This window comes from Aspergillus fijiensis (genome assembly GCF_003184825.1).
Source record: "Aspergillus fijiensis CBS 313.89 unplaced genomic scaffold BO72scaffold_14, whole genome shotgun sequence".
In the NCBI taxonomy this organism is placed as follows: domain Eukaryota; kingdom Fungi; phylum Ascomycota; class Eurotiomycetes; order Eurotiales; family Aspergillaceae; genus Aspergillus; species Aspergillus fijiensis.
The window spans coordinates 59640-87077 of NW_024468990.1; the positions used below are offsets into that span (position 1 = coordinate 59640).

At 55.9% G+C, this 27438-nt stretch overlaps 7 protein-coding genes across 7 annotated transcripts; 1 reads left to right on the forward strand and 6 right to left on the reverse strand.

Moving 5' to 3' along the window:
* Positions 1-4139: 4139 nt before the first annotated feature.
* On the reverse strand, positions 4140-12238 carry BO72DRAFT_506027 (uncharacterized protein; the record flags this gene model as incomplete). Its single annotated transcript, XM_040949210.1, has 2 exons — positions 11379-12238; positions 4140-11296 (listed from the first exon to the last, which is right to left on the reverse strand). Exons 1-2 carry the CDS (start codon positions 12028-12030, stop codon positions 4140-4142), a joined length of 7809 nt encoding a protein of 2602 aa, XP_040803068.1. The 5' UTR covers positions 12031-12238.
* Positions 12239-12869: 631 nt separating this feature from the next.
* BO72DRAFT_446359 (FAD binding domain protein) lies at positions 12870-14751 on the reverse strand. The gene is made up of 3 exons (XM_040944277.1): positions 14472-14751; positions 13715-14391; positions 12870-13613 (listed from the first exon to the last, which is right to left on the reverse strand). Exons 1-3 carry the CDS (start codon positions 14493-14495, stop codon positions 13034-13036), a joined length of 1281 nt encoding a protein of 426 aa, XP_040803069.1. The 5' UTR covers positions 14496-14751; the 3' UTR covers positions 12870-13033.
* A 463-nt stretch (positions 14752-15214) lies between these two features.
* On the reverse strand, positions 15215-16852 carry BO72DRAFT_494418 (Zn(II)2Cys6 transcription factor domain-containing protein; the record flags this gene model as incomplete). The annotated part of the gene is made up of 1 exon (XM_040948467.1): positions 15215-16852. The coding sequence occupies one exon, from the start codon at positions 16850-16852 to the stop codon at positions 15215-15217; it is 1638 nt and encodes a 545-aa protein (XP_040803070.1).
* A 1419-nt stretch (positions 16853-18271) lies between these two features.
* Positions 18272-20079, reverse strand: BO72DRAFT_506033 (MFS transporter; the record flags this gene model as incomplete). The annotated part of the gene is made up of 4 exons (XM_040949211.1): positions 19837-20079; positions 19367-19745; positions 18623-19279; positions 18272-18523 (listed from the first exon to the last, which is right to left on the reverse strand). Exons 1-4 carry the CDS (start codon positions 20031-20033, stop codon positions 18272-18274), a joined length of 1485 nt encoding a protein of 494 aa, XP_040803071.1. The 5' UTR covers positions 20034-20079.
* Positions 20080-20451: 372 nt separating this feature from the next.
* Positions 20452-23358, forward strand: BO72DRAFT_446360 (putative transcription factor). The gene is made up of 4 exons (XM_040944278.1): positions 20452-21288; positions 21378-21409; positions 21466-22846; positions 22905-23358. Exons 1-4 carry the CDS (start codon positions 20565-20567, stop codon positions 23048-23050), a joined length of 2283 nt encoding a protein of 760 aa, XP_040803072.1. The 5' UTR covers positions 20452-20564; the 3' UTR covers positions 23051-23358.
* A 1446-nt stretch (positions 23359-24804) lies between these two features.
* BO72DRAFT_494421 (uncharacterized protein) lies at positions 24805-25104 on the reverse strand (the record flags this gene model as incomplete). The annotated part of the gene is made up of 2 exons (XM_040948468.1): positions 24805-24902; positions 24951-25104. 2 exons carry the CDS (start codon positions 25102-25104, stop codon positions 24805-24807), a joined length of 252 nt encoding a protein of 83 aa, XP_040803073.1.
* BO72DRAFT_526181 (uncharacterized protein) lies at positions 24979-26688 on the reverse strand. The gene has a single exon (XM_040950009.1). It carries the CDS (start codon positions 26655-26657, stop codon positions 25473-25475), a length of 1185 nt encoding a protein of 394 aa, XP_040803074.1. The 5' UTR covers positions 26658-26688; the 3' UTR covers positions 24979-25472.
* Positions 26689-27438: the final 750 nt, after the last annotated feature.

Genomic DNA, 27438 nt, shown 5'->3' on the forward strand with positions numbered 1-27438 from the left:
ACGTTGAGGAGTTACGTGGTTAGGGCACCGGAGTTATCGGGCTTGGGGTGAGGTTTCTGTCGAGATTTCGGGAAAGGATTAGTGATGATGGTAGTGGTGACTTGATGGCAGCATAGGCAGGGGAAAGCATACTGTACATGCAAAACAGAGCTTTGCGGGTAGAGGGCTTGAAAAAAACAAAGTAGAAGAGGAAATGAGGGTGGTTAGATGATTTTTGCACAATCCAGCCCGACCTGTATCGCCAGGTCTGTTTCCATGACTTATACCTGTCTGTTACTAGGATGCTTTCGGGGGGTGTGGTAAGAGTTAGTAAAAAGACAAAAACATACAACAGAAGGGATTCGCTGGTGGTCACCCACCCAGCTACTAACCTCCCGGCGTGTGGCTTAAGTACGGCTGAGCGGACGGGAAGCCCTGTTTTCCACACCCTGTGGTCGTATGTGCTAGGTAGGTACACAGTATAGCATATACCCTGTGGATTGAAAAGTTTTGTTGCAACAAGGGTCCAATCTACTCTATACAACAATCTTCCTTTGTTCCATGCTACTGGTACTGCTACATGAACTCTCGATGGAAATCAAGCTTGCCCTGAAAGTGTACCAATTATCAAATCGTCAATAGCAGCGTGGTCAACAGCCAAGGGCCTGGAAATGAACGCGGCCAAGAAGAGAAGAAGCACCGAGCCTGTGATAAGTATATAGAAGGCTACGTAATAGCCCGTAGATATAGCTTATAGACTTTCGAGAAGGCTCACAGAGCTTTGATCTTTGATAATCGCAATAAGCATGTATTTCTCTTGCTCTGCCTATTAAACCCATCCCCCAGCTGTTGCGAGTTTGTTTTCTGCCATCTGGAAAATTTGTGTCCAGGTTAGTATTTAGCCTAGTACTGCTTTGTGTCGGTGTTCCCGAGTAACCTAGCCACGTGACTAGGCGGTTCACCAAGCGAGTTGCTCACCTCAAGAACTTAGCTACTGTGGATCCTCCCTATAACGAATCAATTGGGAAAGGCTGACCAGTTCGTTACAACGAGGATTTTGCTGTAGCGAATCTAGGTTTTTAAATGTCGATTTGGTGTAGATATATACATTTTTTCTGAGACTGATCTTTGAAAAAACCAACCACGTGATCCATAGGATCTTATCTTTCTCAATAGATATAAATCCTTACTTATTCAAGTATAACTCTTCCGCTATATAGCGAATTCTGTATGTAGGAATGGTCTTGACCTACGAATTTCACTATATGGCGAAAGCAACGAATTTAGTATTTGGGGGCGGAATTCCCCGGCTCAAAAGGCTCGTTATAACTTTATGGCGAGGATCCACAGTAATTGAACCAACCAGCCATCAAGATTTCAGGATAACGATTCACATCGTCCATCCTTGAGTTGTAAAATCGCTTAAACTATTCATCTGATTGCTTGTAGAACAGAGATTGGTTTAATGTATACTTCTGATTGCTTGTAGAACAGAGATTGGTTTAATGTATACTTCTAATTACTCATCCATGACATCCGATCCCTAAGGGGATTGCTTAGCTGCCATCGCTACCATCCAGTTTAAAGTATTCCAGATGAGCTCTTTCTGCCCTGCATTCCATCTATACGTTATGATCGAGTACTACAGAGTAGTGAGCTTGTCAGCAGATACTATGACTACCCGGTATAACTTAGCTATTAATGGATAGCGGTACAGTACCTTTTGTGATTCGTCCAATAGGACGAAGTCAAATTAGTTACCGTTAGTGACGGTACCGAAATAGCCAACCCTGGCTTTTCCTGTCTTGCCCGGGGAGATTATCTCTTCGATGTCAGCCGTTGTCGTTGTCCCAGTTTTGGACGAAAAAGTCGCCTTTATCATCTCGATACCAGAATGCAACTCTTCGAAGGGATTTGCGATCCTTCGACTGTGCTTCGGAGGCATTTTGATGGCTCTTCAGGGCCAATCGCGAAAGTCGTCTTAATCAAAGCCAGCGCGCGTAAGAGCAAGTGTGGCACTGTGATACGGTCATGAGATAGTTCCGCGAGGCTGATGAATCGTCGTGTATAGCGGGTCGACTGAAAGGCGCCAGAACTTGAGCATCATGCTCCCCCCGGCTGTCTTTGGTATCGAGTGCCAATTCTTGTAGCTCTATGTCTTTGATTCTTTGAGTCAGTCTCCGGGACGTATGCTTGGAGTGAGTAAAGCTTACCAGGACTTGTGGAAAACATTATGTGATCAGCATTCCAATTCATCATGGATGGATCTTCGGCTTTCCGAAAGTAAAAGCGTACATCATTGATGTCAAGACTGCCGAAGGAAACCGAGCAATACTCATCTCCTGGACGACTGTTCTGCTGAGGGCTGTCCTCCTGTTATTCATCGTTGTTGAATCCGTTATCAACAAGATTGCGGCTTTGACTGAGGCCATGAGCGACCGTAGTTCCTTGATTGGATTCGAGATCTTGCGACGATTTTCTTTTAGGGATAGTGGTGAGTCTGCTCAGGATAATAGGGAAAGGAAAGGTTCATTATTCGAATTGAAGTAAGGATCAGAGTCATTTCGATAGGTCTGATCAAGAGAGGTCGAAGAGAAAAGATCGTTGATTCCAAAGCGTAATGGATCTGGTTATGAGAAGTGTGGATATATGTTCTGATGTTGGAAGCCACGCAAGCGATGCTTACCTCATTCGCACTACTTTCACGGGAGTAGAAATGTAAAGAGCTCACTAACATCATTCAATTATATTGTAACTGGATAAGTGGTTATTGAACATCCAGATCCGCAGGTATCCACATGGTCTCTGCGGCATTCATAGCGGCCGCTCCTTCCTTGAATCCTTGGAATTGAGGAGTCGATGTCATTCACCTCTGACCACCTCAATGACCAAGTAGGTATAGAGAATAGAACAGCAACCACGAATCCATTTCTTCTGAGTCGAGAAACCTTTCCTTGTCAATTTGCCTCTATCAAGCCATCAAATTTCCTCCCAGCACGGCCAAACGATTTTCAATCCTACATAGTCACCAAAGAACCTGATGGAGACGGCTTTCTTGTCAAGAGAAGATTCAACGACATGAAGGGTACGAGACAGATGATTCCCTTCAGCGAGAAGATAGTCGCATGCACAGAGATTGACTTAACTCCTTCGGCTTCTTTAGGACTCGCGCTACACATCAAAAGCCGAGAATAGAACGAGGCTCTGGCGAGAGTCAGGAGGATTGACAGGATCCTACGCGCCGTGATACGCTAGCACCGGATTCCCAAAGATCATCATTCCCGCGAGATGAAACTTGCCCAGCTATCGCGGTCCAGTCCCAGATCCGTTCCAGTTGGAACTGAAGAATCGAGAGAGGAAAAGCAGGGTTGGCTGTTTTGGTGCCACCACGGATATACCACAAAGAGACAATTGGTATAGTCATAACATATGCCAACACCTTCTGGTAGTACTCATAGTTCCCTACCGACGGAACTCGGGGCAGAAGGGGCTGATTTGGAATCTTCTCAATTGGATTGTGGCCGCGGAGCAGTCTCCGTGGGGTCCGGACAAGAGTGGCTGAAAGGATTAGCCAACGACCTCTACAAGGTTGGGCGTAACCCCAAGGGGCGTTGCGCGGATGGCTATCTCTGTCCTGTTCGAGCCTCGGTGGTCAGTTTGTTCTTATTCTTGCGACTGCCTTTAGTTGGTCTTCGGGCCGATTGCTTGTGGCCTTTGTTCTAGGCTTTAGTATTGGTTGTCCATGTTGCTCTTGCTGCTGTTTTTGCTGCTTGTTGCTGCTTGAAGGCTGAATGTATATACACTGGAGTGCGACATTTATTGAACCCCATCATATCCCGGCACATGGGGTATACACAGATTGGTAGTCAACTGTCGGGAGAGTATCACGTCGGCTTACAGGCCTGCAGCAGAAGTGAGATTAGCTACACTATACTACGGGACTTAGACCATTCTTGGGAGTCGAGAACTTACCCCAAGCTTGGTTCATTCGACCCTGAGATACAACCTTGCGTACAGAAGAGTTGAATCCATTCATAAGCAAATCATATAGAAGATTGAGGTTCTGTTCTACAACCGATCGGACAACACCATCACAATGCAGGAACATTCAAACAACCCAAGCAAAGAGTATCATAAAAGAAACAGAATCAACAAATCAACTAAGCATCGAGAGAGACCTCCAAAATGCGCTCCTTGACGCGGAATCCCAGATCCTCCTTGGCGCCTGCCAGATACTCGACCGACTCGAGATCGGACGCAGCCGGGGTAGACAAGGGACTGCCCGAGCTGCTGTTGGCCGTCAGAGTGGGCAGTGGACTGGTCTTAGTCACCGACTCCTCTTCTTCCTCTTCGTCCTTCTTCACTTCTTCCTCCACCTTCACTTCAACCTTCACTACCACCTTCTCCTCTACCTTCTCTTCCACCTTCTTGGCCCGCACAGCCACTTGCTCAACCGCATCGCGCACCAGATCACCCACAGACCCCCCATTCAAGATCTTCAACGTCGGAATATCCGCCTGCAGCTCCTTGGTGAACCACGCCCGGATATCCACCGCCACCAGCGAATCCACCCCGCGATCCACCAGCGGCACCGCCTCATCGACCGCCTCCGCCGCCGGGATGCGCAGCAACCGCTTGAGATGCGCGACGAACGCCTCCTTGACCACCACAAACGCCTCAGCAGGCGACTCCAACACCCGCTGCAGCCGCACCTTGATGGGCTCCGAAGCCGCCGCACCAGCATCCCCACCACCAGGTCCAACACTGCCCTCGTCGCGGCGCACCAAGTGCGAGAACTTCACATCGCGCCTGCGTCCCTCGGGAACCAGCTCCTCCTCCGAAGGAACCCGCGTATTGACCCCGGTGACCACCTGCGCCGACGCCGCGAGGCGATCCTCCTCCTCGTTAACAGCCGGCCGACCCGACAGGATCGCCTCCGCGAACAGCACCTGCAGATCCTCCTCGCTGATATTGATATACCCCAGGGAAGCGAAGTAGTCGAAATCGAAGGTGTCGGAGTGGGCGGCGTACCCCACACCGAGCACCGCGGGGATACTCATCGCCGACCCGGGCAGGCCGTGCTTGCGGCGCCGCTGGTGCATCAGGGAGATCATATACTCGTTCGCCGCGGAGTAGTTGCTCTGGCCCGTCCAGCCGATCACCGCCGCGATACTGGAGGCCACCACGAAGAAGTCCAGGTCCGGGGACCGGAAGAGTTCGTCCAGGAGCTGCGTGCCCCGGACTTTGGGAGCGAGCACGCGCGTGAATTGCTCGTAGCTCATGCGGGCGAACAGCTCGTCGGAGAGGATCATGGCGCCGTTGATGACGCCGGCGATCGGGGGCAGGGTCGCGGTCAGGGCGGCGTGAACGGAGAGGAGGGAGTGTTGGCTGGTGATGTCAAGGGATACCGCGCGGACGACCGCCTGGTATTGCGTGGCCATCTCCTGGATGAATTGCGGGGAGACCTTCGGCGTGCGGCTGGTGAGGACTACGTAGCGGGCGCCGTGTGCAATGAGCCAGCCTGCCAGTGACTGGCCGAGCTCTCCGGCCATTCCGATGAAGAGGTAGGTGCGGTCGGGACGGAAGAGGCGGCCGGAGGTGATGGGCTGGACGGTCGCCGTCACTGTTGAGCTGGCAGTCCAGTCGATGACGCTCAGGGCTTCTCCGAGAACTGAGTGGTCCTGCACTTTGTCTAAAGCGATAAGAGGCGGAAGCGAAGCTGCAGTAGAGCATGAGGCAGCCTTGTAGGCCGTCTGGAACTGTTGAGCAATGCTCGAAGAAGCGTTGAGCTCGCTTTCGGTAACGGCGTGACTTATTAAGGTCTGTTCGTTGAGTACCAAGCAGGAGGCAGGCAGATGCTGCAGGATGGTCTGATGCATTGCCTTGCCGTTGGAGAACAGCACCGCGAAGCCAGGAGCTTTAGGAAGTAGGCTCTTGACCGCCGACTGGGACAGACGGGGATCCAGATGGATGGTTGACGTATCTTGACTATCAGTTGCGGTGTCAGTAAAGACGAGAGCGACATTCCTCGCCTCTGCTTGCGCTGTCAGTGCTGCTTGAAGCGTAGCATCGGCCGAATGAATCAAGCCAGTGGACCCGAGAAGAGCGATCGACAGGATGCGCTGAGCGATGAGCTGCGCAGCCAGCGACACCAGGCGGGAGGCCAGTGCTGGCTCCCCATGCGCATTTTCCTCCACCAGTACACATTGAGAACGAGGTACTGTGACCACCGACTCATTTGATGCAGCCAATGCGAAGACCGTCTCTTGGGTGTCGATGTCCTTTCCGATACACGGCCGAACAAAGTCTCCCGTGCACGCAGCCACACTTTGCAGCAAGGAATGTGTGATCCGGAGCGAGCGTGCTGGCTCGTCGAGCGGCGGCGACCAGCGCAATGGCGAGGGGACCTGCAGCGCCAGTGCCTCAGCATCTCCGTCTTCCACGCTTACCAGCGCCAATCGTTCGGTCGCGGGCGACACTGTGGCTTTGATGGAGCGGCGGAGGGCGTTGTAACGGTTGTTCTTCGCCTGATCGGCTCGCAGTCTCGTGATATAGAGCTTGCCTGTGCTGCTGGAATAGACCTCGGGCTCCATGGTCCACAGCAGCGAGGCATCCGGTTCGCTGGCTTTCCAGCTGTAAAGCGCCTGCTGACGCAACAGGGCCTCGGCAAGGATGTTGGCAGTTCCCGCCTGGATGCCGGTCTCGAGATCGAACAACTGACTGTTCAGATCTGGCTGCTCGTTCTGAATGGTGCGGAAAATGCCCAGCATCATGTAGCTGGCTGGGGTCTGGTCGCGCGCGCCGGCGGTGACCCAGAGGAATGTACCCGCCGTGCTGGTGCAGGTCTGCAGAGCCGAAAGCTTGTCCTGCGTCACATCATCGAGATACGGGCGATCGAGATCGGTGAGGACGAGGATCGTGAGCGATCCGGGCACAGAGAACTTGGACGGCGTCAAGTCTGACCTAGCCAGGTCGGACAGCGTCGGGAAGAACTCGGTGCGCCCGAACCGCGGCCCCAGGACTTGGGCAACGTCCCGGCCAAGTTTGTGCACCGGCCAGGTCGTTCCTCCGACAATTGCCAGGGCATCAGTCCGGATCCCTTCGGGATGAACGGCCACGCTGAGCGGGTTCCGCAGGAGAGCGACGCGATCGTCAACGGCTTGTGCCACAAAGACCGTCATGGGCAATGAGGCGCTGATATCCGGGCTGACGGTATCGATACCGCCAAAGCCGGACGCCTGCAGTGCTGCATCCCATTGACTCAGTGTGAACAAGGGACCCCATGGCCGGCCGGTGTCCGCGCCAATCCACCATCCGGGCAGTGTGCCGACCGTCATGCCGCTGAAGAGCAAGTCCGTCGAGGTCAGCTCAGCGACCACCAGGAAACCTCCCGGCCGCAGAAGACGGCGCACGTTGGATAGCGAAGCCTGGATATCGCCCGAGACGTGGAGAACGTTGACCGCCACGATGACATCGTATGTCTCCTCCTCGAAGCCCTGGGTGGAGGGAGACCGCTCCATATCAAAGGTCTGGTAGCGCATGCGAGCAGCATCGGGCCCGAAGCGGTCCTCCGCCGCCAAGAAGAATCCACTGGAGATATCCGTGAAGGTATAAGAGCCATAGCTGCCCTGCACGGCGTCGAGCACCGCCGAGGTCGTGGCACCAGTGCCGGCACCCACCTCGAGAATGTGCACCCCGGGGAAGCGGTGCGAGATTTGAGCTACGATGCGCGAGAGCCAGCGACCGGTTGGCCCAGAGCAGATGGCGTCTTCCGCATAGAATGCCCGCAGAAGACCATCCTGGTTCATGTGCTCCAGCATGGAGGTTCCCGCCCGCAGCACGGGGACCAGGTTCTCGCCCACTACCTCGACGAAACGGAAGTCCTTCCGGTCGGCATACCGGGCGCACAACTCGGCGATCTGCTCTCGAGTATCCTCGTTGCGGCTAGCTGAGACCTTTGGGTGGGCGCCTCGAGACACCATCTCCACCATCCGGTCACACCAGCCCAGGTATTTCTGGTAGTGGGGTAGGAGGCCATCGCGCTCGGTGGCAGGAATGGCGGCGGCGGCCTCGCGAAGATACCAGTAGGAGATGCGGTCCACATCCTGATACATTTGGACTTCAACGTCGGTGAGCGTCTCGCCCTCAGCGGCGAGAAGGCCATCGGGGGTGGCGAGTCCATACTGGAATTGGGAGAACATCGGAAGGTCGTCGCGCGAGGTGGCTGGCGAGAATGGGACAAGAGTTGCACCCTCCACCTGCACGACTACGGCAGGCGCAGATCCCTCGACGTTGTGGCGCAACGTCAGTTCCCCTACGATCTGAGTGGGCTCCTTTTTGGTGATACTCGCCTCGAACTCCAGTCGCTCGGGCCGTCCACCGGCTCCCGCTTGGGTGAAATACGGGTTGATGGTGACCGCGCCGATGGATACCGGGACGTGCAGCGACCAGAGTTGCGTATCTCCGGGGTACGACCATGCAGCAAAAATGCTCTGCAGGGCTGAGTCCAGGGTGCCAGGGTGGACAAGGAGGTCATCTTCCCAGCCCGAACCGGCGTGGTCCGTCAAAGTGCCAGTGCTGTATCCGGGCTTCCGGCAAATGTCGCTCAGCCCCCGGAAGTGTCCGCTGTAGCCGTATCCGACGCGGGAGAGATTCGCGTAAAAGTGTTCCTCTGTGATCGGGACGAGCTGGTAGGTATTTTTGGCTGCACCCGAGTCAAGGGTATCGGCAGCCTGAGCACAGAGCTCTCCTTCTACTCGGCCCTGGGCGTTCAACACCAGAGTACTGCCGTTCGTCACTGAGTAGCAGGCCCACCGTGCGGTGACGTTTGTCGCGGACCGCTCGATGGCCGAGAGGCTGAAGATGACCTCGACGCTGGAATCGTCATCGTCCAGGGTGACAGCACGGGGGATCTGGACGTCGCGCACGCTGATCACTCCAAGGGTGCTGTCGCCACCAGTACTCTCCTGTGCCAGTCGGGAAAGCGCCTCGACGGCCATGCTGACGTATCCCATGGCCGGGAAGACGGTCTGGCCCTGCAGCTGATGGCCGTTGAGCCAGGGCAGGTCGCGGGGCTGCAGGAAGTTGCGCCACTGCACCTCACCCGGAGTCAAGGCTTCCGTGATGGGCGTACCCAGCAGAGGGTTGGGCTTGTGGGTCGGTTGCCGATGCTTGAAATGGTTGGCCACCCGACTGTCTGTCCAGTGTGCCTTGGAGTGGTCAAAGGGATACGACGGGAGATCGTCGATGACGACCGGACTGCGGCCGCTGCCAGAAAGGAGCGACTCGACGGCTGCGAGCTTAGTGTTACCGGTACCCAGCTGCGTCCATACAGCGCCAAGAGCGGTGTTGAGCTGTACAACGTCGTCCTGGCCTCGCGCCAACAGACCCGTGTAGGGCGTAGTGGCAATCGTGGCCGTGGCGGGTCCCTTGAGCGCTGGGTGTGGGCCAACCTCGATGGCCAGGTCGAATTGTCCCGTTGCGTCCTGGGCCTCGCTGAGCGCACCAGCAAAGAGAACGGCTTTGCACATGTTGTCCACCCAGTACTGGTTCGTCAGATTCGTAGAGTTCATGGGTTGGCCCTCGAAAACACTGGAATACCAGACTGTCGAACTGTTCGGAGTTGCAGTGGCCTGAACTCCGCATCCATCCAGGGAAGCCAGATAGGGTCCAGCACATGCGGCCATGTGAGCGCTGTGGTAGGCAGTGTCCACTTTCAGCTTGCGAGCAAATGTGCCTTGAGCCTTGAGCAGAGCCTCAGCCTCCTCGACTGCATCAACATCACCACTCAATGTGACACTAGAGGGCGAGTTGACAGCAGCAAGCTGCAGACGACCATAGAATTGAGGGGTAGAGCAGAGTGCTTGGGCGGTCTCCTTGTCTGCGCCGACAGCCATCATACCTCCGCGGGGCGCATGGAGGTTGGGACTGGCAGCGCGCTTGGCATGCACACCACGATAGTAGGCAATCCGGATGGCGTCGACGTCAGACAGGAGCCCGGCGGCATAGGCGGCGCCAATCTCGCCAGAGGAGTGACCCACAACAGCCGCAAAGGTGATACCCGCGGCGCGCAGGATGTCTACCAGCAGGATTTGGACGGCCGTGCACAGCGGCTGAGAGAGAGCCGCCTCTGCGATCCGCGAAGTCTCCGCGCTGGCCAGGAGCTGGTCAGCCAGAGTCCACGTGGGACGGTCTGCTGGGTCGGGAAGGCTCTGCAGTGCGCGATCGAGCAGGGCGAGACGTTCAGCGGCGAAGTGTGAGGTTTCGAGCAGCCGCGCGCCCATTCTGGGCCATTGCGCTCCCTGTCCGGTGAAGATGCCAAGAATTCTGGGGGCGGCCGGTGAACTGAAGCGCGGACTCAGAGCCGTGTCTGTGCTTGAGACAAGCTCTTCCAAGGCGCTGATTGCGTCGTCGAGTGTCGTTGCTGACACCGCTTTCCGGTAAGGCAGCGTCGATCGTCGGACTTGCAGCGTGTAGGCGACATCAGCCAAGGAGATGTCAGGGTTCGTCTTGAGGAACTCGAGGTGTTGTGCCAGCATCTCGCGCAGAGGCTTCTCTGCAGCGGCTGAGAACACCAGCGGGGTGTAGAGCTGACCATCACCCTCGGATCCTTCCGTCCTGTCTGGGGCGATGTACTCTTCCAGAATGCAGTGGGCATTCGTACCGCCGAAGCCGAAACTATTGACGCTCGCTCTTCGTACCTGGCCCTCCGCGACAATCCACGGCTTTTGCGCAGTCAGAATCTCAAGGTGCTTGAAGTATGGCGCGACCTTGGGGCTGAGGTCTTGGAAGTGCAAGTTCGGCGGCATGGTGTGGTTCTTCAGGGCCAATGCTGTGCCAATCAGACTGGCGAGACCCGCCGTGCCCTCTGTGTGACCGATGACCGTCTTGATGGATCCCACCACCAGTTTCTCCTCGGTAGAGACGACCCCGGTTGGGAAGAGGGCGTTCGAGATCGCCTCAGCCTCCTGCGGATCGCCCGCCTGCGTGCCCGTGCCGTGGGCATGGAAGAACTGCGGCCGATCGTTGATGTTGTGGATGGGGTCCAGGCCCGCGCGCGCATAGCATTCGCGGATCAAGGCTGCCTGCGCGATATTGCTGGGCACGGTCAGACCGGCGGTGCGGCCGTCTTGGTTGACGGCGGTCTCGCGGATAATGCACTGAATGGGGTCGTTGTCCGCCAGCGCCTGCGACAGGGTCTTCACCAACACGGCCGCAACACCTTCGCCGCGCGCGTACCCGTCGGCGGCGACATCCCACATGGCGCAGCGACCGTTGGGAGAAAGCATCCCCAAATTACTTTCGGAGATGTACATTGCTGGTTACGACGGTTGTCTGGGTCAGCGACATTCTACATTTGTGGGTGAAATCCCTTTCAGTGAGTGACCAGAACCTCTTACCTGGACTGAGGATCAAATTCGTGCCCGCCGCCACGGCAACCTTGGACTTCCCACTGCGCAGGGCCTGCACCGCCAGATCGAGGGCGACCAGACTGCTCGAGCAGGCCGTGTCGATGGTCATGCTGGGACCATGCCACCCGAAGAAGTAGGACAGGCGGTTGGCGACGATGCCGCGCTCCAGGCCCGTGGCCGTGTAGCGCGGCAGGGTCTCCCAGTCGTGCGTTAGCATCGTACTCCAGTCATCCGACATCAGCCCCACGTATACGGCGGTATCCGACCCACGCAGGTCCTCCATGGGCTGGCCGGCCGCGCACAGCCCGTCGTAGACGGCCTCCATCAGCAACCGCTGCTGCGGGTCCATGGCGTCAGCCTCGGCGGCCTGGATATTGAAGAAGCCGGCATCGAACTGGGCGACGGGGCTGCTGCCTGCACTCGGGTCTTCCGACTCAGCCAGCCAGTAGGACTTGGGGGCGTTGGTGGTGCCGTGGTGGGTACCGACGGGGTGGTAGAACAGGTCGACGTCGAATCTGGAGGCCGGGGGTTTGCTGCTCAGGTCGGTGGGGTCGCGCAGAAGAGACCAGAGCTTCGAGGGCGTGTCGGCTCCCCCCGGGAAGCGGAAGCCGTATCCGATTACTGCGATGGGTTCGACCATTGTGTCTATGTCTATGGGGGTATCGTGTCTATTGCGTTGGTATCGTGTTGGACCCAGCGGGAAAGGTGGAAATGTCTGAAGAATGTTAAGTTGAGTATACTGGTCTGGGACAGGGAGAAGTTGATTCTGATTGCTGTGTAACCGCTCGACCTGATGGGGTCTACATATATCCTTGTGGTGGAAGCATTAGACCGATTCACTCGGGACACGCATGAGGATGATCCGTTGTGTTTCCTGCTTATCCCATCCTGTTGCCTTGTCGCATGCGAAGATTTGCGAGCACGGACAGGAGGGCAGATCGGAGAGATGCAATGCACGACAAATCCGAGGCGGAGAAATGGAGCAGGCAGTCTATGCCGGATGGGGGAAAGATGAATCAAGGGTGTGGTGGCAGTGGTGGCGCACTGCAGGATGCCCCGAACCCAATTTCTACCACCCTCGGAAGAGCCCTAGCCATGGCTGTAGTCGTTCGGAGGAATGGGTTTCGGGGCGTGTTTGGGGTTTTGGGTCTTGCGTGCCGAATGGGGCCCCGGGGGTTATCGTTGTGGGATGCACGTTGATTATGCTTGCTTTTGTTGCTTGCGATGTGTCTACTTCCTGCATTCCATTTGTACGGGTTATGTTTGCCACATGGTGATCGATGATTCTGGGACATCTTGTACGGTTCATGGCGCTCATGGGCTTGTAAGGGGGGTTGTTGGAGAGGGCTTTCTGGTCTATTGTTCGGATTATGTGTTGGATGTGATTGATAGTGATTGAACTGTGATGGTCTGAGGTATACAGCATAGCAGGACTGATGGATGTAGACAGATACTGCCTTTTTGATTTCCTCAATATCTTGGGAGTCATATCGTTTCGTTACCATAGAGATTTATTCCACAGGGAAGGGCTACCAGCTCAACCCCTACACATGCAGAAATTCAACCACAAAGCAGAACTGAAATTGCAAACATCATACTTCACTCAACCTATATCTCAGTAACCCCATCCCTAACCCGAAATATCAAGCAAAACCCAGCTTATACCCCAGAACCACCCACAAGTATGCGACCCCGGTCTTGAGCACCGTCCACCACAGCCCCAGCCCCATGAACCCAATCAACCGATTCAGCAGAATCAACCGCTCGGCATAGAACCGGGCCTCGCGGTCCCGCTCGCGCTGGGAGATCTCCCCGCGCCACACGCGGTCCATCTGCAGGGCATGCTGGGCGGCCTGCTCCGAGGCCTTGCCAAGATGGGAGCGGAAACCCGTGAAGGCATCGCCCACGAGCACGAGCCGGTCGTCGAAGAAGCTGGCCGTGGAGCACTGGGCCTCGCCGACCTTGGTCACGAACACGCGGGGAGTGAGCGAGACCACCTCGGCGAGCGGGGCGGTCATCTTGGGCAGGTGGGCGGCCAGCTGCGCGCGCCAGACCTCCGGGTCGACCAGCCCCTGCGGCACGGTGTTGGGGTGGACCTTGCCGTGGATGTCGGTGAAGATCTTGGCCATCTCGGGGGACCCTTCCGGTAGGAAGTAGTACCAGACCCAGTTGAGGAGGCGTTTGCCGGGTTCGACGTGGCCCTGTTCGGTGGGGATGAAGTAGCTTTTTACCCACGGTTAGCATTCACACCGTCTCTTCCTTCCTTCCCCCTTCGGTTCACCCGGAGTCCGTTTGCCCAAGGGAAAGGAAAGGAACCAACGAACCTAATGAAATACGTCCCGCGCAACAGCGTAAAATTCAGGCGATTCTCAAAGTACTCCACCGTGCCGGCCGACAGCAACTTCTCCGGCACCGTGCCGCGCCACCCGATGTAGCCGGCGTACTCCTTGCGCGTGGGCACCTGCAGCAGCCGGCGCACCGTCGAATGCACCCCGTCCGCCGCGAGCACCATCCCCGCGCGCGCCGTCTCCGTCGCCCCTGTCGTGACGTCCACGTACTCCACCTCCACCAGCCCTTTGCCCCCGTCGGCGGCCCGATCGTACCGGACGCCCGTCACCTGCTTGCCCGGCCGGTAGTCCACGGTCCCGTCGCCGGGCTTGGGCCCCGGCGGGTGCGGCACGGCGGCGGACGCCAGCCCGTCGAAGTTGGCCCGCAGGATCAGGTACAGACAGCCCCAGTTGCTCATGTGGTGGTGCCAGCGCGTGTTGGCGACGCGCAGGTGCTTGCGGCGCCACGCCGCGCTCAGGTACTCCGTCGGGATGGCCGCCGGCCGCCCCGTCGCGTCGTACTTGTCCAGCAGCGCGACGACGCTGGGGCCAATCGACACGCCGGACTCGTGGCTGTGTCGGTCCTTGGACGGGTCTTGTTCCAGCACGATTACGTTGCTGCCTTGCCGTTTGAGTTGGAGGCCTTGCAGCAGGCCTGCGACGGAGCCGCCGATCTGTTTACTGGATGTTAGTGGGGTTGGGTAGGGTAAGGTAAGGGGCTGGGGGTGGAGGTGGAGGGAGTCGGGGGTCGCACGATGATCACGGACTCGGGGACCATTGTTTCTGTCTTGGTGTGTGTCTGGATAGGGGGGAACTGGTGGTGACGAGAAGTGGACAAGGGAATCTGTCGCTCAAGTATGGAATATGGGTAGGTTCACTTAGGGCAGTTGGATCAGCAGGCAGAAAAAAAGGCGAACAAACGACCAGGAGAAATCAATGCAAACGCGCGCAGTATTATGAAGAATGAACGCACGGGTATCGGTATCAACTCCCAACACGCCGTGAGCCTGGTCAGCATCCCAGCACTTCCTTCATGCATGCACCCGCATGGTTTCTCCCACATGGTCGGAGAAAAGAACCCCATTCAAGCCGAAGGGTTGCATGACCGTCGGCGAGTCCTCGATTCCCCCGATGTCGACACCTGGGGCACGCAATCAATACCCCTTCGGGCGTAGGGCGGGTCGGGATTTCCGAATGTCCCGTTTAGGGTCAGCGGGAGGGAGCCCTATCTGACTGGGTGAGTGGAGCCTTGCAGGATTACTAGGGCAGCCTTCGTTTTGCCCATGTCTGACGAATGCACAAACAGTTCACATGGGTGGTCTGTGAAGATGACTGCGCTGCAGCAATGCTCTATCCGGGGCAGGGTCAGGGCGGCCGTTCTCCGTAATCAAGCTTATGGCAGGAGTTGCTTACGTATCGGAAGCTCACAATCTATGTATCTATGGCCTTAACATTGTTCTAAGAAGGATCGCAAACAACCGAGGACTATCGCGGATATCAATACATATTCAGCAGCTCTCGCAGCAAATGCTCTACCTCGTCTATCTTGCTTCGCAGGTGGCTTCCCTGCTTTCTCATCGTCTGGTACAAGTGCTCGTTCGTCAACCCCATGATCGCGCCCTGCGGGGAGACACCCGCCCCGTCCTCCTCCTCCACATGCACCATCGATCGCTCTGTCCCAGATTCCCGAGTGACACCTTTGTGCTTGGCAAGGATACTCACACCATCGGGCAGCTCCAGAGCCGCCTCCGTCTCCTCCAGCGACCCCAGCAAGATGGCCACCGCTTTGCGCGCCCGCGTCGCCGTCTCCCGCACCGGGGTGTCAACACACCCACACGTGGGCTGGAGCTCCCCCAGCCGCAGGCCAAGGTACATGTCCGCGTCTTCCAGAAAGGGGTCCAGCGACGGCTGTCGCGTGGGATGCGAGGAGCAGTGCATGGCCGAGAGTTGGGACAGCTGATCGTAGAGGTCGGTGAAAATCGCGGTATAAATGCGGGTCAGAACCAGATAGCAGGAGAGAGTGAGGAGCTTGGTAGGAATGTCAAATGCACTGGTCGAGGGTAACGGTTCTGTGGCCGACGCTGCGAATCGGTTCGCCTCGTCTTCCGCCTCGCCCCCCTCCGTCCCCCTGTGGGCGGAGACCACTTTGTAGAAGCCGCGCGAGAGGAACAGTGCATCGCCGATGGGATAGTTGTCAAGCGCATCACCACCCCCATGCTTCTGGTATTCCTGCGACACGGACGCTGACGAGGCGCGAGAGCTTTGAGAAATCTGAGCTTCGTAGTGCGACATCTTGGCCAGGAGTCCGGTCAGGGTGGTGAAGTAGTCCTCCGCGGGAGAGGGCCCCGCCGTCGTCGCAGCTGCCATGTTTTTCGTTGCTGCTGTTGCTGTAGTTGTCGTTGTCGTCGGCATTGCTCTTCCTCCTTCCATCGAGTCATTGATCAGCGCATCCCCCTGTGCGAAAGACAGCAGAACCTTGTCCCAGTCGGTGTACATCGACAATCCCGCCATGTACTCGTCCGCAGCGCTCGCGGTGGGAGCTTCCAACCCAACGTCCAGACCCGACAAATGATGCGCCGAGAAGTGCTCGGTGCTCATCAACAAGTCCGGTGGGTCGATCAATGCGGCCGAAGTCTCGTCGCCCCATGGAAACGAATCCACGATCATCGCGTCGGTGTCCGCGAAGAGGCTGCCGTCTTTCTTCTCCGTCGCTCCAAGGGGCAGGACGGGACACTCCAAGGGCGAAGGCAGCGATGACAAGGATGACGAGCACGAGGAGGAGGAGGGCGCAGAAGAAGATGAAGAAGATGGAGGGAGCACAAAGGTGCCCATCCCCGGTAGTGGGGGCTGGGTCAAGCCCTCCCGTTCCGTGCGCGTCAACTTGCGCGAGTGCGAGTGGACCTGCGACTGCGACTGCGATTGCGACTGCGCTTCGGGCGTGTCCTCGTCTCCTCCCCGCAGTTTGTTGCGACCCGTCTTCAATCGTCGACTGTAGGTGCAGGACCGGGGGATCTTCGCCTTCGCGCAGCGTTGACAGGGCCCGGTGGGGTCGCCCGCGATCGAGGGCACGCAGCGCAGCTTGTGGGCGCGGCAGCGCTCACAGGAGGCGCGGAGGCTGGGATTGCTGTCGCTCATGGTGGTAATTGGAGACAGTGACAGTCGTTGAAAACGCGGTGTGGAAATACGTGGCAACAGAGGTATACGAAGAGGATGGGACTTGCAATGGCTGTTGTTGAGCGTTGTCTGATTGCGTAGAGGGGGAAATTAAAGTGGGCGGCGGGGAGGGATTTCTATGGGGCGGGCGGGGATGCTGGGAAGGGGGGGGGGGGGCGTTGAAGTGCTTCCGGAGGAATTGGTAGAGTCTTTCTCCGCCCACATGGACTGCTCTTACTACAGCCTCCTCCTATCACCTTCCTGATACGCACGTTTAGTTATCTTCGTGTTCTGTTGTTTGCGCCGTATTGGCTGTCAGCCATCCCGGTACCGGGATGGATTTGAGCCAGGATCATGCTCCCTGGTTCGGGCATTCCTGCCCTAACCCTCAAGAAGGCTAGAGTGAGGGGAGAGGGTGATGAGACAGAGACATGTCGCTCGCTTATCATGCATATACGTCGTTATATCCGTTTCAAATTGTCCTCGCAGTGGGCGTGGGCAGTAGGCAGTGGCGAGCGAGGCGGTGGTGATGGTGTTGACTGCTGATAGAACAGCCAAGTAATATATAGAGTATAAGCACTAGCCATCTGAATCCGACTCCGGTGGTGAATTAGTAGCGAGCCACCCAACCATGCGTAAAAGCTTTACTGCCAATCCGGACCAGGCACTAAGATTACCCCTCACCAGCGAACGATCTAGATTCGTCATGTCAATACTGCAGACAGACGTCTCACTCTTCAGCCCCAGGTTATATGAACAATAAGCCTATATACTTGGGGGGAATAGCCGCTCTGGACCCGATAAGTTAACCAGATCAGGTTTGGTGTGAAGAAACCCATTGCGGGTGGCGATAGGCTTGATGAGCCAAGATAGGGAGGGAGCTACGGGGAAATGCCCGGTTGGAGACAAAGCATAGATTACCAATTTAATCACCACCTACTACGGAGTAGTTAGTCAAGTGCTTATCACTAATCACTTGGGGTAGGAGATGGAGGGGGCATCCTCAGTACTAGAGAGGCTCTGCATGAGACAGATAATCGGAAGAAGAGGGGGGAACTCTCTCCTACCTAGGTTACTGACACTTTCTGGCCGAGTAATTGAGTGCTTGGGCAATTGGACGGTTGGACGATTGGGTCTAATTGCGTCGTAATCGCGAGAAGTTGACAGGTTGATTACTTAGTACAGTACTTAGTGCTTGGTGGTGGTGACGCGGAAATACCCGCTGGCCCGTATCACCCGCAGCCAAGGAATGAGAGTCTGATTAGGTCTTACCTCCTCAGCATTGCACTTTCCACTCTGGGAATTGAAGTGTTGGATAGTACTAGTCATAAGGCATACGTAATGTAACCTCACTTCGTTACTCATAGTTATCCTACCTTACTAAGAGCCGATCAGGGAGCATCAAAAGTGGGCTGCCGTCTTGGCGTGAAGCCACGCCCCGTATTTGTAAAACAGCACGGGCGCAGGAAGGAAGGCCAGCGCCAGAAACCCCAGCAAAGTGTTGCCCCACCCATACCCCAGCGACTGGTACATCGCCGGCCCGGCCAACGGCAAAAAAGTACTGCAGATGAACCGTAACACGTTGTTGGCCGCCAACGCTGACGCTGACGCTGCCGATCCGAACAAGTCCACCAGATACAGCTGCGCAGGCATCTAAATGGAAAACAAGGCACAGAAAAACAAGAGTAAGCAATGGGTCACTAGGCGGAAGTAATGATCAGTCTCAAAGAGAGAGAAGGGGGGCTTGCTTACCATGACAAAGAAGGACCCAAACCCTATCACAGTAGTACCGATGATGGGCACGATCCAGTGCACCTTGTAGTAAGCCGTCCAGCCATAGATGAAGAGACCGATCGCCACGCAGGGGCAGAAGTAGATCATCAGCAGAAGACGATACTCGGGTCGATGCTGTGTGACGCCATCCTTCTTCATGCGCGCGGCCGTCACCCGGTCTCCCAGGGGTTTGGCAATAAACATACAACCGACCAACGACACGCCCAGTCCCAGATAGACCAGCCCGGAGGTGGCGGTAGTGAATCCGTACTGCTTCTCAAACACATCCGTGAACGTGGTAAAGAGAAGATACATGAGTCCAAAGATGAGAGCCATGTAGATCGAGATCACCAACAAGATGGGGGATCGGAATAGAAGCTTGGTGGGCCGTACGAGGGCCTGTAGCAGGACTTGCTGCGGCGGTCGGTGGTCCGCCATCTTGGATCGTAGATGCAAGTTCCCGGTCGCCACGCGAAGACGGGCGGCCTTACGCTCTAGCAGGACCTTGGGATGAGTCTCTCGCATCACCACCAAGGCGGCAATCCCAACCGCACCCCCGAAGATGGCGAGGAGCCAAAAGGTCCAACGCCATCCGAGACCCGCGGCAACAAAGCCCCCGATGAGAGGGCCAAGTACCTAGTAGTCACCGAAGAACATGTGTGGTCAGCAACCTTCGCTTGTCATTCGTACCGAGTAGAGGGAGAAAGCGAGGGTCAATCCTACCGGTCCAGCCATAGGGCCCAAACTGTACAACGACATGGCGAGGGCGCGTTGCTGAATCACCGTCACATCGGCAATTGTCCCACCTCCCAAAGCCATTGGAGTCCCTCCTGCACAGCCGGAGATGAAACGACAAATCATAAAAGTGGCGAGGTTTTGACTCAGGGCGTTTCCGATCACGAACGCCACGAAAAATAGATTGGCGACATGATACACGGGTAAGCGGCCAAACACCTCGCTGAGGGAGGACATGAACATCGGGCCCATGGCCAAGCCCAGAACATAGAGGGTGACGGCCAGAGTAGCCACGGTAGAGGAGTGATTATCGAAGGTATCGAGGACTTTGTTGATACCGGGGGCACACATGGTTGGGCCCATGTTCCTAAGATGGTAAGTGGTTAGATGGATGGATGGATGGATGGATGGATGAATGAGGGTTAATTCTGCCTGGGGCCGGAAGGATTGCGCCCTACATGACCAAAGAAATCAAGGCCACCACGATGACATGGGCCCATCGCTTGCCACTGGACCAGTTGTGTGGGTTTTGTTGATCCTCAGGCCCATCCCAATCGACAATCTCGTCATTGGTGGTTGGTTTGTCTTCCACCAGACTCGTCTCGAGAGAGGCTGCGCTGACGGCCGTCTCGGTATCTTCTTGTTTAGCCGCCATATCTGACTGTGTCTGGTCAATCTGACTGCTGTTGCAATACTTGGGGATGGATTCGAATTAGTTTGGGTTAAGGTAATGTGTGTACGTACTTCGGTGGTGAAAGTTTTTAAAGGTGAGAAGCTCCATCACACCACCGGAGTCCGCGTTAGCTACTCCGTACATTGAAAAACACCAGACTAGAGGAGGGGGAGAGGAGGGGGGGGATAGACAGGGAAGCTACCTCCGATTGAAAGTGTTCGGATCGTATATGCGGGCTTTCCTCCGATTAGGGCCGATTGCCCCCGCCGATCCCGTATATACGGTGACTGGCCTCAGGCAGAGGTCTTAGCACTAGTACTAGGCCACTACTCAGTTAGTCTCCGTGCTTAAGGCATCCACTGCTGCTGACTCCGCCTCACTCAAAGAACCTCCACACCACCACCACCAACACCAACACTCACTATGAACTACCCAACATCCACCCCTCCTGCATCCATCTTTCATCCTTCTATCCTCCGTTGATCCCTATCTCTTATTGATGAATTTAACAACATGTCCTCATCCAATGTCTCCATGTCGCAGGACCCGCTTACCTCATCCGCCGCAATCCCTCCCGCCAAGCCCCGTCGCCGGCGTGACAAACCCCAATTCTCCTGCAACGCGTGTCGTCAACGAAAGTCTCGATGCGATCGGCAACAGCCCACATGCTCCAGCTGTCTCTCGCGGGGTCAGACGTGCGTCTACCTGACGCCTAGGCCCGGAGCATCGTCCTCGTCGGCCCCGTCCAGCGGGACCGCCGGAGTCCATGACCGGCTCGTGCACCTGGAGCGTCTCGTTAAGTCGCTGATGGCCGATGGGGTGGTATCTCACCACCATCACCACCATAAGCCCCCGCAGCCACTGGCCACGCCCGATTCCAGTTCCAGTGGCGGTATTCGACAAGAGTCGGCCAGCGGCCTCGATACGCAGTCGGACTGCGGAAGCATGCAGATCACCAGTTTGGAGCTGCGGTATGTGGCCGGCGAACACTGGGCGGCCATCCTGGACAGTATCGCCGACCTGAAAGCCCACTGTGACCGCGAGGAGCAGATCTCCCTGGCCGAGACGCCCACTCACCTCAGTGAGGAGGAACCACCCCACTTCCGCCATGCTTTGTTGCTGTATGGATGTCACCGGGCCACCTCGCGCGCGGAGATTATCGCGGCTCTGCCGCCCAAGGCCGCCGTCGACCGCTACATTTCCCGCTATTTCAACTATCTCGACCTAGTCGCATCCGGTGAGTGAGGTACTTCCCTGTTCAACCCTCTTCGCTATTCTCCGACCGTCTCGAGAGGGAGGTGGGCTGATTTCTGGATGGTGTACTAGCTGCGGTACATGGGCCCAGCTTTCTGCGAGAGGCAAGTTGGCATATTCTCGGGTTGTCAGTGCACCCATGCTGACTACGATCACATAGTATGAGGCATTCTGGACCGATTCCAGCCGGGTGTCGATCGTATGGGTTGGCCTTCTCTTCAGCATGGTGTGTCTGGCGGTGATGGCTTCGGATACGACCGACGGGCCCGAAGCGGAGCAGAAGTCCCTCCAGATTGACCTCTACCGCGAGAAGATCGTGCAGTGCCTGGTCCTGGGCGAGTATACGAAGCCCGGGCAATATGTGCTGGAGACCGTCGTGCACTATCTCTACATTGAGTTTGGCATCAACCCGGATGCGGATCGCAACATCTGGTTTTTGCTAGGACTGGAAGTCAACCTGGCGATGCGAATGGGCTACCACCGCGACCCCAGCCACTTCCCGGGCATCTCGCCGCTGCAAGGGGAGATGCGACGACGACTCTGGGCCACCGTGTTGACGAGCGACATTCTCCTCTCCAGCCAGATGGGGATGCCACGGATGATCTGTGACTGGAAGTGCGATACGGCCGAGCCGCGCAACCTCTACGACATGGACCTGGACCAGGAGCTGACCCAGCTGCCACCGGCCCGCCCCGAGACGGAACACACCACGGCGCTGGGGATCATCGCCCGTCGCCGCATGATCATCGCGCTGGGCGCGATCGCCGATCTCGCGGACGCGGTCAAACCGGTCAGCTACGCGGAGATCATGCAAGCGGATAAAGCGCTGCACGAGGCGGTCGCCAGCATCCCCCCGCCGCTCCGCATCAAGCCGCTGGCGGCGAGCGTGACGGATTCGCCGCAGGTGATCATGTCGCGGCTCTTCCTGGGCCACCTTTTGTACAAGGGGCAGATCATGCTGCACCGACGGTTCCTGGAGCTGCATGTTGCGGCCACGGCGTCAGCGACAGCGACTGGTGCGGGGGATGGCGCTGGCGCTGGCGAGAATGCTAGCGAGCAAGCCAGTGGTGAAGCGCCCTTCGCGTACTCGCGCACCGCCTGTATCGACGCATCGCTGGGGACGTTGCACATCCAGCACGTACTCGACGAGGAGACCTGCCCGGGCGGCCAGCTCCACGAGATGCGGTGGCGCATCACCTCCAGCATGAACCACCTCTTTCTAACGGCGACGATGATCCTCTGCTCGCTGCTGCACCGGGCGCAGCCGCTGGGCGAGCGCACGGAAGAAGTCCTGGCCGCCCTGCGGCGGGCCCGCACCATCTGGATGCGACGCAGTACCTCGTCCCGGGAGGCGAAGCGCGCGACGGAGATCGTCAGCCTTACCCTTGCGCGCGCCGGGGACGGGAACCGGAGTGCGACGAGCGCCGAGGAGGACAGCGAGCCGATGGTGGTGACGCAGAACGCGTCGACGGTCACCAGCAGTGACTTCACCACAGGGTTGGGGATGACCACCTGGTCGCATTCCATGGATCTGAATGAAGGTGAGCCGAATCAACTCCACCACATGTTCATCACCCTTTCGTGTCTGACTCGCCTTAGCCGACCGGCGGATGATGCCGTCAATGCTGGGACCGTACCCGCCCCCGCAGTACACCGGGATGGACTACTCCTTCCCCATGATGGACGACTGGTTACAGATGCAATGGCTGGGTCCGCAGGAGGCGGATCCGTTCTTTCCCGGATGACTTACATCGTTCAGGATTAAATGTTTACTACTGGGAATAACACCATTGTGAAGATTCTGATCACGGCTGCAAGATCAGCGACCCTGATAATAGTAAGTAATTAGCTATGTTGCCAAATTCATCTATCTCTGTTAAGGATGTGGATGGTGGATGAATCCCGGCTACGTAGTCTACCTGAGGAACTACCTTAGGTAGCTAAGACCCACCGAGGAGTACGGCAGACCATGTTTCGGTCTGACCGGCGAGGACCGCGAACAATATCCTGTCCAATAGAATGCAGATTAGAAGGGGACGCTCTTGAGAATTATAATCAACAGGAACAGGCTGCAGTGGTGAGACTACTGTGGGAAATGGTTCCTCCGTGGTACCGTACTACAACAGTCACTGCAGACTCGATGTCCATCTCTATTCAGCTTTTCTACATAGTATAACTCCAGTCAGGGAGGATATTTTGAACTTGTGTCGTGGAATCACAATATACCGCAGGTGCACGCCTCGTTCTGCTATCAGATCGTCGCAGGGAGGCTATCATAAAAGCTCAGGGGCAAAAACGGGACAGTAAGGGAGCTGCTCACAACAGTTCACTCTTTCTTGTAAGCCAACCCTAACCATAAGTTGGCCATGTGAAATGTTGTGAGAGCACTGAAGGGGGCCATCGGTCCACACATATCTCAACTCGGAGATCGTCGATAGTTCTGGGCCGTACATCCATGTCCCTCCTTGCCGGGGCTTCCCTGCAGAAGGTTACGGTGTATCAGGAATGCCGTTGGCGGACTCAGGGCTCGGGGGCGCATTAGTACTGTCGAAATCATGATCCTCAAAGAAAAAGCCTCCACCCTGGCATTCCGTTGCCACGCGCGTTCGGATCATATTGGAACACGGCATTTCGTCTCCATAGCTAATCCTCAATAGAGTCACTTTCATACTCCCCATTCTCATCGAAGATGTATAGGACAGCGACGTACATCCTCGCCGCCGTGGGTGCTCCAGGAAGAAGTCTTACATTGAGCAAGTCACGTAGTTCTGCAAATTTCCCGTCGTAGTTTGCTCAGAAAGGATTGTTGGGTGGATATTTCCCTGCGAGGGTGCATGATGTAGATGCGCGTGTCGTCCTCTGCCCCATTGAAGATGGTTGGGTCGAGGGCCGGGCCCACCACCCCGTCTCGTGGTTCATCACCAGAAATGAAATTGAGGACGCGTCTCTGGAAGGTTGCTCGTCGTGAAAAAACCAGGATTCTCCCCGTAGTGTGTCTAGAAAAGAAGGGTTAGCTGCGCTAATGATCCATAGGGATTGAATGACCCTGGGCCTGGACCTAATTGGTGCTGCTCGAGCAAGCTTCCCATACCGGTCTTGAGCTGGGTTGGACACTTGACATCGAAAGGGGAAGTCTTCTAATGTGTGATGTTGCATACCATGTAGACCCCTGTTCTAGACACCACTGTTACGACAGTACACCCCATAAGACCCGTGGTGGCGATTTGAAAGGCACCACCATCCTGAAATCTTCGCTGCTGGGCCATCGACTCAAAGGTCTCGATACCGCCTCGATATTTGATTATCGGCAGAGGCTTCCCGAAATACGGATCCCAAGCTTTCTTAAGTAGGTCTGCTTGTTTTGGAACGTAATCTCGGATATCGGCAAGGGTCAGGTCCGTAAAGGCACGCGGGTGGAGGCTTGTCCTTTTCACCAGCTGATGAGATGCGTTGCTATCACCTGGGACTTCGGTGAGGCGAAGCCCGTAGCTGCGTCTATTCAAGCTACCGGAGCAATCTTCTGAGGCTGGACCACATAAAGCATGGCATGAAGGAGCATCTGGATCATCCCAAGTGCTTGCACCGCATTCAGGATCACTAAAGAGGGTCAGACAAGGTACCGTGAGGGAGCTGAGTTAACCTCACGCGGATATACAAAGTGGCTCTTGTTGGCCTCCACCCCAACCGAGATGGCTCTCAACTCCCCTACCTGGGAGTAGATGAAGGATTTATCGGCGCCGATGAGTTTCCACCAAAGCGCTATGGAGATCAAAAGCCCCCATTTCAAGGTATGTGACATGGTTATGTTGGTCTCGCAGGATCTTCAACCTTGCTGCTCTTTTGAAGGAGAAATGCCTAAAGACAAGCTGAATAATCTATCCTCAGCAATGGAAGACACAGCAAGAAATGAATGTGGAAGAATAGCGAGCAGTATTATCTGGGCTCGCTTGACAACCTTTGTAACATTTCTGAGGATTAGAAAAAATATGGGAAAGGTGGCCTTGAATTACCCGTGATCCGATTCTGTAAATTGAGGTTACATCGCCTGATAGGTCCCATAAATGGGAAAGCCAAGGCATTACCAGGGTACCTCTGTGCTTGGACTGTTGTTTGAGATCTGGACTTCCACACCCATGGCTCTTCTAAATAGTCCAATCTAATCGACTCCTATCTTCTGTTGGTAGGTACAACTAGTTTTCTGGCGTCGGACCCTCTCCGGCGGATACCATGTAGAGCAGCCCCTGGCCGTCTGCCCCATGTGCTTTCTTTTGGTTCGTGGAAAAAGTACAGACCACCCAGGTCGTCATACAGCCCTCGGAGCCGTAACAATCCCAGGTCTGGCATAGCTGTAGACAGCAAACGAAAAAGATGACTGAAATCTCCGGGCATCATAAACAATCCGTCCAAGGTCAACTCTAGCAGCCTCGGGGACCGGCGGAAGAAGGTCATGATCGGGTTCTCGGACGTGTGGAGATCCTGAAGTTTACATCGCTTCAAGTTTGCAAATGCACAGGAAATACCTATCTGGTTGAAGAATCCCCGTTCTTCTCTGCACGCATCCGTTTCTTCTAAGTCGTCATGCTCCCACACGAGGTGTAGTTCTTCGAGGAAAGGGCACATGGTGAGGAGATCACAAAGCGACTGAATGTTCTGTCGGGCTTCGTTCGCGGTCAGCGGTAGACGCAAGTCCCGAGGGCTGCACTCGAAATTGAATCCCCGGGTTGAGTGGCCTAGACTCAGGCAGAACTTGGTGCAGTTTCGCAAGGATGTTGCCAAGGGGGTCCGGTGGCGTGATAAAGCAAGCGCGATATCGCTAAAAGCTAAGCTACATTGGCCGTTTTTGAAATGGTGATCGTGCACATAAGTGTCGCCGAAAATATCCAGTTCCTGGATCGGGATTTCCGTCCTCGCGATGGCGGAGATGGTCGCGTGGAACACCCGAGCCGTGACATCCCTGTCCCAAGTAGAGAAGTTGTCGACCTCCAGGGAGATTGAGAGCGACAGCTGATCGCCCCGGTGGGATGCGGGTCGGTCGCGTATGTTCGCAAATGCTTGGGCCAGTAGCTCGGATGCGTCGAAATCAACACAAGACTGCTCGGTGCGCTCGACACAGTCATACAGCGTGAGCCGTTGAAGCCAGAGGCCCACCTGTCCTGGCTGGGTGAAGCGAACCAGCTGTTCTAGCGCAGCCTCTGTCATTTTCACTCTCTTAGAAGAGCAAAATCTCCGAGAAATAGCGGCAGTAGATATGTGGTATAAGATAGTACGTCCAGTCAGACGGAGCGCGCAGACATCCCGGAGATCGAGCCAGCTCACAATAGTGTCGACTAACTCGGTCGGAAGGGTCTCCATATTGATAGAGTAAGATTGAGTGAATTCTGCCAGAGAGGGAGTAAAGGGGGAAGGAGAAAACAAGTAGACCCTGGAGTCCTATTTAATATGAGATCATCTTTAGCGGTTCTTGGCGGTTACATCGCGTTGTTTCCCCGAAGCCCTAGCCGGCAGGGTCTCGGACGCTCGGGCCTAGGTTATCAAGCTTTTGATCAACGTGCATTGGTCGGATTGTTGAGACTAGTACACACGATACTTACTTAGTAGTGGGTCGGAATCGCCTATACCATATCTTACAGGGCACCTAGTATGCATGTGAGACATTTTGACCAGTATCAAGCGACCCAACCTGATCCTTTTCCGAACAACACTATCCAAGCCTCATTCCACTTCCGCTCACTTCGTTCTGGGAGAACCCCTGAACCAAGTCACTCGCCTAGTTTGCCACAATGTCACGTTTAGCGGAGATGAAGAGATCGTTCTGGTAGCGCTGCTTCCGTCCTTGCGACGCTATTATCTGCCATCAAATATACTTCACAGCTTGGCGCGTGCTGACGTGCACATGGCCGATAAGGTCGATAGACATTCTAAATCGACAGTTCGCGTTCAATCGAATTGAACATAAATTCGATCGAGTACCAGCACCGTCTGAGGGGATATCCGAAAAATCAAAGGGACCGACAGAGATGCTCAGAAGGATTAACCGGACAAGACCGCAGCTGCGCCCTGTGCTGCCCGGGCATCGAGCACTTCATGTGCTTTTCGTGTATATCGCGATTCTTTTCTCCTTTATATCCACCAG

Excerpts from the sequence above, each read along its gene's own strand:
- BO72DRAFT_446359 (XM_040944277.1), bottom strand. The coding sequence starts at position 14,495 with ATGGTCCCCGAGTCCGTGATCATC. Across the intron at positions 14,392-14,471 it reads TCCCCGAGTCCGTGATCATC|ATCGGCGGCTCCGTCGCAGG; the intron begins GTGCGACCCCCG and ends TCCAGTAAACAG. Across the intron at positions 13,614-13,714 it reads CGCGGGACGTATTTCATTAG|CTACTTCATCCCCACCGAAC; the intron begins GTTCGTTGGTTC and ends GTGGGTAAAAAG.
- BO72DRAFT_446360 (XM_040944278.1), top strand. The coding sequence starts at position 20,565 with ATGTCCTCATCCAATGTCTCCATGTCGCAGGACCCGCTTACCTCATCC. Across the intron at positions 21,289-21,377 it reads TCTCGACCTAGTCGCATCCG|CTGCGGTACATGGGCCCAGC; the intron begins GTGAGTGAGGTA and ends ATGGTGTACTAG. Across the intron at positions 21,410-21,465 it reads GGCCCAGCTTTCTGCGAGAG|TATGAGGCATTCTGGACCGA; the intron begins GCAAGTTGGCAT and ends ACGATCACATAG.
- BO72DRAFT_526181 (XM_040950009.1), bottom strand. The coding sequence starts at position 26,657 with ATGGAGACCCTTCCGACCGAGTTAGTCGACACTATTGTGAGCTGGCTC.